The sequence below is a fragment of the Colletes gigas genome, unplaced genomic scaffold (assembly GCF_013123115.1).
Source record: "Colletes gigas isolate AHSC1104 unplaced genomic scaffold, ASM1312311v1 Colletes_gigas_Sc00036, whole genome shotgun sequence".
Classification (NCBI taxonomy): domain Eukaryota; kingdom Metazoa; phylum Arthropoda; class Insecta; order Hymenoptera; family Colletidae; genus Colletes; species Colletes gigas.
The window spans coordinates 1,335,780-1,348,398 of record NW_025106665.1 but is presented as its reverse complement, the minus strand read 5'-3'; the positions used below and the strand labels follow the sequence as shown (position 1 = coordinate 1,348,398).

At 46.0% G+C, this 12,619-nt stretch overlaps 1 protein-coding gene across 1 annotated transcript in view; it reads left to right on the top strand.

Annotated features, from left to right (window-relative positions):
* LOC122402469 overlaps positions 1-10,899 on the top strand; it is a 170,191-nt gene extending 159,292 nt beyond the window's left edge. Inside the window, exons 16-30 of the mRNA XM_043405282.1 lie at positions 26-118; positions 567-803; positions 2,797-2,877; positions 3,174-3,323; positions 3,803-3,823; positions 3,977-4,244; positions 4,317-4,709; positions 4,815-4,958; positions 5,059-5,249; positions 5,472-5,705; positions 6,152-6,658; positions 6,811-6,993; positions 7,070-7,172; positions 7,246-7,380; positions 8,060-10,899. Of these exons, the coding sequence (XP_043261217.1) occupies positions 26-118; positions 567-803; positions 2,797-2,877; positions 3,174-3,323; positions 3,803-3,823; positions 3,977-4,244; positions 4,317-4,709; positions 4,815-4,958; positions 5,059-5,249; positions 5,472-5,705; positions 6,152-6,658; positions 6,811-6,993; positions 7,070-7,172; positions 7,246-7,380; positions 8,060-8,172 (2,853 nt within the window). The 3' untranslated portion in view covers positions 8,173-10,899. The remainder of the gene's footprint in view (positions 1-25; positions 119-566; positions 804-2,796; positions 2,878-3,173; positions 3,324-3,802; positions 3,824-3,976; positions 4,245-4,316; positions 4,710-4,814; positions 4,959-5,058; positions 5,250-5,471; positions 5,706-6,151; positions 6,659-6,810; positions 6,994-7,069; positions 7,173-7,245; positions 7,381-8,059) is intronic.
* The last annotated feature ends 1,720 nt before the right edge of the window (positions 10,900-12,619 follow it).

The following is a 12,619-nucleotide window of genomic DNA, read 5'->3' as shown; positions in this document are numbered from 1 at the left end:
CGTCGATCCATTTTGTGACCCGCAGGCTAGATTGGCAGAGCTCGACACGCCGCGACGTCTGGAGAATCTTCAGAAACTGGAGGAACTGAAGAAGCACCTGATGGATCTAGAAAAGCAGGTACAGTCACTTTCACGCAGCGTTCCCCGCGGTTTCCCTGGCGATCGGGTGAAAGCACCTACGATCTGTTTTACGCGACAGTGGAAACGATCGACGAGATCGCGGGGAACAGGATCGTAGATCGACTTCCAAACGCGGCGCGCTACTTTTCCCCCTGAAAAGGCCAACGGTAGAAATCGCCTAACGACAATTTTCGCGTGCTCCGCGAAAGGATCGCGCTACGAATTAAATTTCCGGCGGTTTTTCGGCTCGGAGGAATCGTAAAAGTCCGTCGCGAACGGTAAACGCGCTACGAGTTCTAAAATAAATTCCGCAGCCGGGGGAAACTTGGTCGTTTCGCAGGATTTAATTATTCCGTCGAAGTTTCGACCACGGTCCCGGGGAGTTTTTCGAGCGCGCGGTTAATTAAGAAACTTCGAAATAAGCCGGAGATTTCGACCGTTCCCAGTACGAGAAGGGCAAACCGTTGGTGAACCTGGTGGACAACATGGTGAAGCTTGGCTCCCTGTACAACCGCAACACTGCCAATGGGACCAACAGCGTGTCGGGTTCGCGACACGACCTGGCGCACGACAACACCAGGGACCATCGTCTGGAGTTCAACCAGAAGGTGCAGGAGCAACGTTTGCTGGCCGAGGAACGACGCGACTGGGACCGACTGAGTCCCGATCACGGACAGTTGCAGGTAGCCATTTTGTTAACGCGTTCACCGCCATAACAAATCCCTCAAATTGTCCACGATGTACGAAACTTTGCCTTTAGACGATTGGAAAATGATCGTACAGCCTCGAGAGCACTGTCTAGATACATCTTCGTTTAGCTTCTTAATGAAATAATCGCGTCACCCATATCTGGGTAAGATTAATTAAATCAAGTTGCAAAAAAATGTATTGGAACTATGAAAAAAATATTGCAATTTTTGGAAGCACACTAAGATTTTGGAAATGGACGGCTCGAAAAGGCAAACGATCCTTTCGTGCCCAATTTACGGAATAAGTTCTACGTTTTAAATGTACGTTTGTGAGACTGTCGTACCAGCGTGCAAAGTCCGTAATTTGAGAGGGTGACGTTCAAAGAATAGCCTCCCGAACGAAGGAAAAAGGAAGAGTATCAATTGGAGGAGAAGTCAGTGAAATATAATACGTATTATCGTACGTTCCTTTCGCGTTCTGCTCGGAAACAAAGGACTATTCGTGCTCGGAACGTTTCCCGGGAATGCCTTCCGTAAAGAAGGATCACGAAGACATGGGAAAGAGTGACGTTAACTCGTATCTCGCGTGTCCACATGGCCGGGGCGTTTCAAGAACGTTTCGGACCTCCATGAATTTTCCAGGGAGGTCACCACGCTGGAGAGTTGCGTCCACTCAATGTCGAGCTTCTCCGGCAAGGGTGGTCAAGATTGAAACTAACTGGAGTTGGGTTGCGACGCTATAGCTTCAATATTCACCCTTCGCGACCCCCAAAACGAAAATCACACGATTCGTCCATGGATCGACATAGTAAATCTAAAAAGTAAAATTGTAATAAACATCCTGTGGTTATCCTGACGAGAGAAAATCTATTTTGAAGGGTTAATTTCTCGAATGGGGATTTAAATTCGAAAATCGAGTTCACCGAAAGTACAAAGCCTGCACCGTGCCCCCGCTGGAGAATTCTTAATTGCTCCCAGTCGCGCGAAATTTAATTTAACGTTACGAGGAAGAACGATCGAGTCGGGGAAAAATAAATATTATAATTTGTTGCTTTCGTTACGGGTTTCCCCTGCGACGAGTTCGCGGTACGAGCGTGAAAATTTGATGGTCCGGTGGGTATAGCAGGAGAGATGAAAGGGTTCGTTACGGGAGACGAACGGGAAAAAAGCTTGGACAAAGACTGGTCTCGTTAAAAGTATATCAAAAATTATTTTTCCCGTTTGCGTAATGTATTCTGCTTACGTAATAGACGGAGGACGTCTGGCGGGACACGCTCGAGTTACGTCGCGATAAGTGCGAATTAAGCGTCACGAAGTCCCCCGGATAACTGTGCATAATGCTACGTCGAAATCGGGGGAGGAATAGGGACTCGTGTAACGCGACATAGCGTCTGGAAAATAGCGATACAGTTAAATCCTTTGTGAGGAGCGTGCCGTGCGTTAAACCGCGCGTTCCCACGCGACGACAAAGAAAAAGAACTTGTACCTACTGAGATTATACGTGCACGTTTTATTCTTCTACTTTATATAGTTTGTGCGCACGTTTGGGACAAAATAGTAAATAAACGCGATTAAAAATCTTCGATTTTCGAAAATCAATCTCGAACAAATAGTTCGGCCGTTCCTGGTCAAAATGGCGGATTAGACGCCTAGTCACAATGACGAGATTAAAATAATATGCAACTGCTTAATTAGCTTTGCATTGCTATAACAGCTAGAACAGAGTATAAAAAATGTCTCAGTGCCTAAAGGGGACCCCAAATGAGTCACGTTGTCGTCCGACAAACCTGAATCGCGATGAAACATTATATTAAAAAGTGCACCGCGACGCTGGTGTTGGTATGCAGGCGGCATATTTTTTCAGCGCGCGATTATGACACCGAACCGAGCTGGTCGGTTTCAACGGAATCGCGCGATTCCGGTTGAAACGCGACTCTCGTGCTCGGTTGGGCCCAAGGTTAACTCTTTCCTCGGTTCTGTGTCGTAGGCCAAGGTGCAGCAGCTCTACAAGCTGGATCGTCTGCTGCAGGAGGAATCCGGAACGCTTCACAGTCTTCAGCAGGACAAGGCGAGTAACGCGATCCGCGGTTTTTCCACGAAACTTGCGCCTTCGAGTTTATTATAGCTTCGGACGCGATAAAAAAAACGAGGAGCCATTGCGTAACGTTACGTAATCGAAAGAACCGAGTCGATACTTTGCCTCGAATTGTGCGGAAAGTCCGATAATCGCTACGAGCAACGATATGGCGACTCCGCGCGAATTCCACGCGATTTTTCGCGCAAAAACGAGTGGAAAATTTGTGTACTTTGGTCCCAAGCGACCGGACCGTGCCTCTAAGAAATTCTCGTGAATTTATCGAACAGGAGCTGCTGGAGAAGGCACTGGGTGGCTTACGACACAAACTGCAGGGCAGCAGAAGCAACTTGGCGGAAGCGGAGCGGTACCGGAAGCAGCAACTGATGCTGGAGCGCGAGCTAAGCCGAGTGAGGGTGTTGTTGGCGCACAACTCCAAGGTAGGAAGTCCGAAACGCGTCCTGGGACCTTTAACGCGCGATCCTGACTCGCCGTCGAGCAGCGAAAAGCCGATTAAAACAAATGGGAATCGATCGGGGAAAGCACCGGCGCGAAACAACGCTGTTGAACTCGGAACAACAGACGTTGCCTAATTGCGAACAGGAACGGCAACTTTTCCTGCCCCGACAACTGTGTTTAATCGGTTTTGCACGAATCTCCATACCGGGGCCGAAAGAATTACAATCGAAAAGTTTTCTACCGAGAAATTTGTGTTCCTCGGAGGGGGGTGCACGGAATTTAGAGTCTCTGACAATTTAGAAACTTTTGAGAATTCTGATTGTTACAACCAGGGTTGTGGATCGTTCAAAAATTTGATTTTTTGCAATCATAATTGTTCCATTCAACCATAGCCCTGGTTAGAACCGAATCCAGAGTTTCGCAAGTACGAGGGATTAAATTGCGCATTCGTTGTTTCCAGGTAAAGCCGGTATTCTTCCAGGTAAATGAATCAAAACCACAGAAATAGAGCTTTCCCTTTCGTTGACGGTTTTTTCGTTCTGTTCTCGCATTATTCTATCGTCGTCGACCTCTTAGCTTTCGCGACGAGCCGCCCGAGGGCACCGAACGATCCTCCTCCGCTTTTGGCTTTCAGAAACTCGAGGAGACGGTCGCGGAGAACGCGAGGCTGGAGCAAGACCTGGTGGTATTGCGACAGAAGCTCCAGGCGTCGAGAAGGTACGCCGGGAACATGGCGAGGGACACGTCGGCCACCACTGGCCCTCTGGAAGCGGAGTTGAGGAGGGTTCAGCAATTGGTCGGGGACCTTCAGAGACAACGAAAGGAGCTAAGCGTTCAAGTCAGACAGTTGACGGAAAAATCTCACAGCCTGGTGCAACAGATTCGTCCCCAACCCCCTTCCGGTACACGATCGCCGTTATTTTATTTTCGCTCGTCCCGGGTGGCTTAATTTTATTTTCTGTATTGACACGCAGCTCCCCAAGTGCACCAGCCCAAGAAACGAACGCACAATTCTTGGCTGGAAACCGACCTGGACTCCGGGATTACTTTGGACCACGGTCTCGACTCGCCCTCGAGCCCAGCTTTGTCCTCGTCGCCCCGTGGCAAGCAAAACGGCATCCCCTATCCGCACTTTGCGTCGCCCGCGCAGATCAAAGACTCGTCGCCGACCAGTCGCCACCAGAATCAACAACCGTACGTTCAGTCGTCGCAGAACCATATATCGACGCTGTCCCCGCAATTGCGGGAGCAGATTCAACAGCATCAGCTCAAGCAACAGCTGTTGAAGGACCAGATGCAAGGCAAGGGGAGCCTGATGCAAGTGAACGTCGCCCCTTTGTACGTCAACACGGATTCCAGGATGCAAGGTGGGGTTGCATACGCGACAGGGGCGCTAGTCTATTCTCGGCTTCTTTAGAGACGTCCTAGGATCGTTAGAAGAATTTTCTTTATCCCCGGTAATTGATTTACAGATAGCAACAAGCACGAGGAAAACATGATTAACGGCACCTCGATCCCCGCGCCGGAATACGTTCCACCGCCCCCGCCGCCCCCGTTGAACGAGGAAACATTGCTCAATGACAATTACAGGCTGAACGAGGACAATAAGTTCGCCGGTAAGCGAAACAACGCGACCGGTGACGCAACAACGACGACAATTCGCTACGACGGCGTATTAGTTTTCTCGAAACGCTCACGTTCGTTAATGTTTTCAAGGCTTGATGCACAACCGTGAGAAACAGGAGATCAAGACCGTGCGAATCGTGAAACGGGAATCGGAAAGACGGCAACGCGATCGTGGAGATAGGACAGGAAACATTGGAATTCCATTAACGAACGGGCTCCAAGCGCCTGGGGGTGCAAAGAGATTGTGCGACGACGATCTGGGGGGCTCTCAAAAGTTCGAGGTACCTTGTATTTTTCAATCGTTTGCATTCAAGATAATCACTTGTTGGCCAAGATTCGTTTCACGTATCTTTTCTATTGTTACATTATTTATTAGAATCTCTAGATACCTGGCTACCCGCATAAAATGTAACGATTCGATCCCTAAATACACGGTCTGCTTAATCGTAGAAACGGTGGCACGTTATCGCCTTCTACTCTATTTCGAATCGATTTAATTATAGAAGGCTCAATTAGGAAGAGTGGTAGAAGAATCGCCGATGATTCACGCTCAGAGCACAGTCCAGCTGACGGATTTGGACGACGTGCAGTTCCAAAGAAGCATGTCCTTGCCGAGAGGCTTCGGTGGGCAGCGACAGCAGCAACCGGAGATACACCACGGACCGGTCGTGCCTCCGCCACGAAGCGACAGCATGCACGCCCTGAGGACCATGCTGGCTCGTCGCAACAAAGTCAGGGTAAGCGAACGCATCGCTAACGAGCCTCGAATTGATCGAAAACTTTACCAAGAATCGGACGGACGATCCTTTCAACCGGGGGATGACGAGTTCATTGATTCGTCGGTCCGATTATAGTTCTCGTAACGCCTAAATCGCGCATGTTAACGCTGCTGTTGTGAATTTAACGTACCTTCACTTTCAAATTACTCGCATTCGCCTCATCGACGTTCGCAATCGAATTTTACGTCGGGTTGGTCTGTACGAAATTTTTCTCCGATTCCCCGATATAAATCCCGAGGATGTTGAATTTAAACTCGAAGGCTAGAGAATTTCGTACGAACCAACTTGAAGTGCACACATCACGGTCAGCCATGTCCATTTATTTTTGTTCTACCCCACCGGCGTTCCACTCGCGAGACGATTTTATTTGGTCCCTTTACGTTACTTTTGTTTGACGGGGTCAGTTCGAAAGTCAAGACGGCAGCTCGGACAGTACGCTGTCCCCGTACACCGAGAGTCTCGGTTCGAGCTCCCACGTGCCGATGAGCTCGCCGAACTACTCGACCAGTCCGTCTTACAGTCCGAGCCAGCAGAGTTACCCGGGCCAAACGACGATGACCAGACCGCCGAGCCACCATCAGCCGTATTACGCGCAGTACAGACATTACGAGAACCCGACGACCGGGAAGAACGAGAGTCCCGCGGACCCGGTCAGCCCCGAGCTGTCGCCAGCGACGAAACTCGAGCCCCAGGAGAGACAATACGGCTCCACGTTGAACGTGAACGCCTCGAACTCGCCGCAATTGTCGCCGGTGTTCAAGAGCGAGGCCGCTAAACAGATCATCAAGGAGATGACGGAGAAGAAGGTCGAGGGACCCAGGCGAAGGCAGATACCGCGCGAGAAAAGACGCCATTATACGGTGTCCAGTAGCAAACCCGTCCTCGACTTAGAAGACGCCTTCTCAAAGATGGTATCTTTTTATTTGCGTTTACGTTTCTTTCGCACTTTGATTTTCTGTTTCCTGTCACGTTCTTTCCCTGCTTCTCGATGTGTTCGTTCACGATACGTGTTATTTCGGCATGGTTCGACATGGTTTGAAGGAATTGCATTTGCGTTCTGCAGGGAATGGGCAGGGCCAGGGACGACCTGGACATGGAGAGGGCTCTGAGGCCGAGGATCAACGCCCCGGATGTTGTGAGGTCCACCTTGAGCCACAAGGAACTTAAATACAACGAGAGCACGATCGATCAGCTCTTGGGGACTCCGAACAAGATCGTCATTCCTGAGAGATATATTCCCGAGCAGGTATTCGTTGAGATTTTCGTTTTAAAAAATTCTAAAAACGCTGGTTCGATCGACGAATGTAATTGTGAAATTCTAGACACCGGAGTTAACCGCGGAGGAGCAGGAACATCGCCTGAAGAAAGCCGACGCGATTAGAAAGATGCTGTCGGAGACGACCGTGACTGCGCCGGAAGGAAGCGGTACGCGTCTGAATTCTCTACGATCGACGATGTATTTTTAACGAATGTAAAATATATGAAATTCCCTTTACAGACGACAATATTAACATAGAGCAATCAGACAATTTGAAGAGGAAGGTGGTCGAGGAGAAGCGACAGAGAGAACACATTCTCCAGCTGAATCAAATATTGGCTAAACAAGTAATGGAGAAGAGTAAAATGGTAGCAGGTACGTTCGATTCGCGTTTATGGAATCCGTCTGACTCATTTTGCACGAATCTAATACACTGCGTTTAGTGGTGCGATACTGTGATAGCATGACCAACGTTTAGAGTGGCTTTCCGTACCTTCTGTTTCTTTAGTGCAGAAGATTTACGCTTGTAAAATTATCCGCGTGTCTTTTCTTTCATCGTACCTTGTTACAGTATCGGAAGTAGTCTATCTAACGAATCGATTTATTTATAATTTTTCTAAGACACAAAGTGCTCTCAAATGGCATGCGTTATCGTAATTATTTTATTTTTTAAGTTTCTCGATGATGCTTCTATCGACGTTAAATATAGTTATATCGTACGTAGTGAGTGTTGTTTGGATTGTTTGTGCTGTGTGTAGGTAACCAGGCACACTGACTGACATGCTTTCTCCATCCCCCCATATAGGACACGCACATCATATTATCGTTTTTAAGGTTTGTTTATATTTTCTTTCATTTTATTCATACCCCTTCATACGATTTATTCCTCGACCAATATTCGTTCTTACATTCCGACGGGGAAGCGATTCGTCCATTGGAGAGCCTCCGAAAAGTTGACACTTTCGACTTCCTAATTTCGATATGAGAAGAATAGCTTCCCCGTAATACGTTCGATGTGAGAAAAGATTAATTCGATCGGTTTGATAATTGACAGTGAAAGCATTGGCCACCCTTCCTCTGAAAACCGAATCGAGCTTAGACGACGATGACCTTTCGCCCGTAACACCGTTACCGCTCTACCAGCAGAGAGAAAATTATTATTCGTAAGGTGAAAATGTCTTGGACACTGCTGCCAAAAAGATGGTTACCTATAAGGAATCCTTTTAGCACAAAGAACACTACTGCCAGCCCGGAACAACAGAGAAGCAAACACCTTTACTCGAGTAACGTTTTTCGACGCTTCGCCAAACGATTGGCACACGCTGTTACGATTACGCTATTGTTAAGAAAAACTGACAAGGTGTGCGTGTTTTTCTTTTTATTTTATTTGCGTCGATATTGTACATAATCATCGATTAAATAAACTGATAATAAATAGTCGTCCTTCTCGACCGTCATCGACCAGGACTAGTAATAATGGGTGTCGAACAGAACTAGGTGAATGATTATTATTTATAAGAGAAAATAGTAAATGTCGAAGCAACTATTTCAGTCACGGTATCGCGAGAATAAAGAAACCTTTAATTTTTTTTATTACGTATTCTTTATTTTAATCGATTCTCGGATTCCCCGTCTAGCGCGAAGTAGTTCTTGTTTACTATTTTCTACTTCGAAGTTCTCTTTGACGTCGAGACAGAATACAAGCACGTCTTTTCTTTGTACAATAATTTCGGAATATATGTTGGAAAGAGTTGGCTCCGTCGAGAACTTTCTTTTAGAAGTAAGTAGAATAAAAATAACTATGACGAGGCCTATAAACAGTTTGTTGCGTTACTGAATTAATTCGATAAGTGTCGTCGAACGAACGTTGTTTTCGACGCTATTCTGTCTCGATTTCTCTTTTTACTATTCGAAGAGAATGCTTCCACGAGTTGCTATCGTTAGTAATAATGGTAAAACTAAGATGCACAATTGGGTCGCGGCACCGATTCGAACGATTACCGTTATTTAGAAGAAAAAAAAAAAAGAATCGAGCGCACTGATAGATAATTATTCGGAGACACGGTTTCCCGCAAATTGAGTTTGCCTAAGCTCAAGCACACGCAATTACGGTTCCTTTGTCGTTTTGATCTTTGAAATTTCGTATTGGCCGTATTCGGCGCGAAATCTTTGTTACTTGTCGTTACGATCGACTGCTGTTCGAAACAATTCGTCGAGGAGATAATTTTAAAATTTCTATCGAACGGTAATGATTTATCTTGTACAGTATCGCTCATAATTATTCGAACGATATAGAGTTTAAACTTCGATCGTTTAATTAGTTTTCTAGCGCCCTGTACATTTACTTGAATACTTTAAATAGGTTCTAGAATATAAATTACGAAACCGAGCTATTCCAAACCTTTGGACCACTTTGTTAACTCGAATCGATATTTGTTTGAAAGTTTATTGTAATGTCCCGCGTGGTTGTTACCGAAGCAGTTCGTTAATTTCCAATTTGGTCGTCGTTCGTGCGTACATTATTACTCGTTGAAGTAATTACGAGTGATGGTGTACGCGGGTATCGAAAAGAATCTGGGTATCACTGGTCTACAACACCCGCGAGTCTATGTAAGAGAAACGAAAATTAGCGATAAGGTAAAGAAGTAAGATAGAGTTTAAGGTTGTGTTTACGATAGGTGCTACGAGTGGCGCAACATAGCGAAACGTTATGAAAGATTACTATGGAATTTCGATCGCCAATGTTGAACTGACTGAGAGACAAGAACAGTTTTGCGGCGTGAAACACTCAACGTTTACGCTCGATCGATTCGTCGACCAATTGCGTTTGCTCCAAACTCCGATATTTCCGTGCAATGTTAAAAACCACGACTTTTGCTTCTAAATTAAACGACGTTATTGCAAAGCATGCTGCGTTAATGTTTTACTTGTTATAAGACTCGTACGTTCTTCTGTTATATGCAATGTTGTCGTCAGTCATTAGTTTGCCATAAGATGCATAGTCTTAAGACACCAACGGACGAAACTAAATTAAGTTGCAGTTTCCAGCCGCAAAATTAGTTCGAGTTCGACGCCATCGAGCGCGCGAATTTACGCGGCTCTACCTAACACTCGCCATCCTATTCGACACTTTTCATACGAACGCGTATCGTTTCCCGTGCGCTCGATCGATGTCGAATCGCCTATTATCTAAGAAATACGTAACGTGTATATGTATACGCTTTAGAAACGTCCTGTTATAGCGTTCTGCATTGGTTCTTTCGACGCGTGGCATTTTAACGTTTCAAGCAGCGTGTTTCGTACCCTTTTCGAAGGTCGATTCCTCCGGCCGCGTTCTTTAAAAATTGCGACCTCGAAAGCGTATTCAGACGAGCCCCAAGAACACTTATACGCCCACGGAAAATGGCATCCACGTTGTATTTATCCTGATCTGATTCGAATGCAACTCGATTCTTCGAAGCTCGAGACTCGAATATCGTTCCTCGACAAACAGCGAAACGAAACATAGTTTGAAACTTTTATTGGAGGAATCGTGAAATACGCAGGGCGTTCTAGCTTGTTTGAATGGTTGTTGAACGGATTGAAAGAGCGTTCGAGGAAAATCGAAGAGTGCCAAATTACACCCAAACATGTTGTCAATTACAATAACCGCGAAACTGGCGAGAACTAACGCGCAACCACGAAACAGTTAAACCTAAGGATCAATCCCCTGTCCCCTATCCCCGTTCGTCCCGAGAACGGTATCACGTTAATCACGATAATTAAGGATTAGACACGACGTTTCTATTAATCGAGAACTCTTCGGTTCGCAGGCACCGACGTTAGGAATAATTTTTTATAATACGCGATGGATCCTCGGCGAACCGAGTCGACGACCATTTCTCGCGAGGACAAAAAGTATAAAAGAAAAACGTAGGTCGCGAAGAGAGGAAAAACACTGTCCGCCGAGAACGGTCGTTTCGCGCGCCATTTTGCAACAGCGTCTCGCGTGGACCGAGCCGCGTGCACTTCCGTCGAGAGCTGTGCCGCGAGCGGATCGTTAGAGCCGCGATAAGGCCGAAATACTATGCTGTAAAAGAAACTACTGTGGAAACAGGAACTGTTATTGTTACACGAATAAAATAAAATCCATATTACACGAGCGACGATGTTTCTTCTCCCCCTCATTCTTGTTTTTAGGACTACGAGGATTCGACGACTGAAACCGAGAGCTTGGAACATCGAGGCTTTTACATTCTATGGAAGTTCTGACTTTTTATCAGAAAGACGAGCAAAAAGAACGAAACCTCGGTGGTTTCTTGAAGGAAATGTAGGGTCTGACGAGGGAAGTTGATTGCATATTTTAAGATACGTTTTCGCGGTCGATAGGAGTTTGGACTGACGAACGATGACCGCCCCCCTCGTCGTTGACGAGAGGCAGAGGGTCGACGAACCAACCAATCGTGCGGGGGCCCCTTGCACCTGAATTTTAATGAGGCCCACCTGGGTATATATGAGAGCTTAACATCGGACGAAGCCACGATTTTTCTGTGGTACCCGCGAAGGTGAGTCTTCTCTTTACTTATCTCTGCGTAAATGTGTGTGTGTGAGAAGTGTAAAGGGTGTCTTTCAAGTTTTACAGTTCCATCGAGAAAAGTGATTTTTCGCTAATAAATTTCTATATAGCTGTAGATAGCATCGAATTTCATGAATTTACGTTATCGCGTAAGGCTGAGCAACGTTTCCGCAAACTGGAACACTGTAATTGTGATTCGAAATCTCGATGAGTGCGGGGAATCGTTCTATACACCGATAGGAATCCGATAATCCCTTATCAGATCTATTATAAGCTTGCATCAAGATAAAAGCCGATGCTTGGAAAACTAAACACTTTTCAGAACTCACTGAAACTTAGAAACGAGGTCGAGGCATAGACGTGCGTCTAAAGTTTGTAGAAACTTATTTTTCTCGCTTTCGAGTGCTAAATAAACGTCTGAATTGGTTCCACGTGTTACGGACTAGCCTGTGTTGGTTAGTTTCTAACAATGGAAGATCCTCTGGAATTCATGAAGTTGTCGGGAGACCTTCAGACAATAGCTGAACATTTTTTTTTGGAGGAAGGGTGGATGGAGGGGGATATTCTAAGTAAACGTTTTAAAGAAAAATCCACTTGAACAGAGGCGACCACTGCTCCAAAACAACGAGTTATGGTGATACGTCGTCGCGTGGGCGATGGTCCCTCTGATTCTCATTTTTCTTTTAATTTCTCTCTTTCGTCTCCGACCAGAAGGTCACCTCGAGGATTTTCTGTGTACTCATTTTTATGGTAATAAGACCGTTCGTCATACTATGAATATTTCGTTCGCGTTCTTTATTTGTCTCACTCGTCATTGGCGAAAGAATCACGTTGGAGAATAATTTGATAAGCGAACAAATCTAGGATACGAAAGGGTTAATCAGATTAAACGAAAGGCGATCGTGATTTCTTTACGGCCCCGAGCTAATCGAATCTACGAAGGTGCAACGAGAATGTTTCTACCAGGAAGAACCTCGAATATGAGGAGGGAAGAACGCGAGCTCTTCCGTTTGGCTTCCTACGAAGAATGCTGATTAAAAATTTCAGCTATCATCTTTC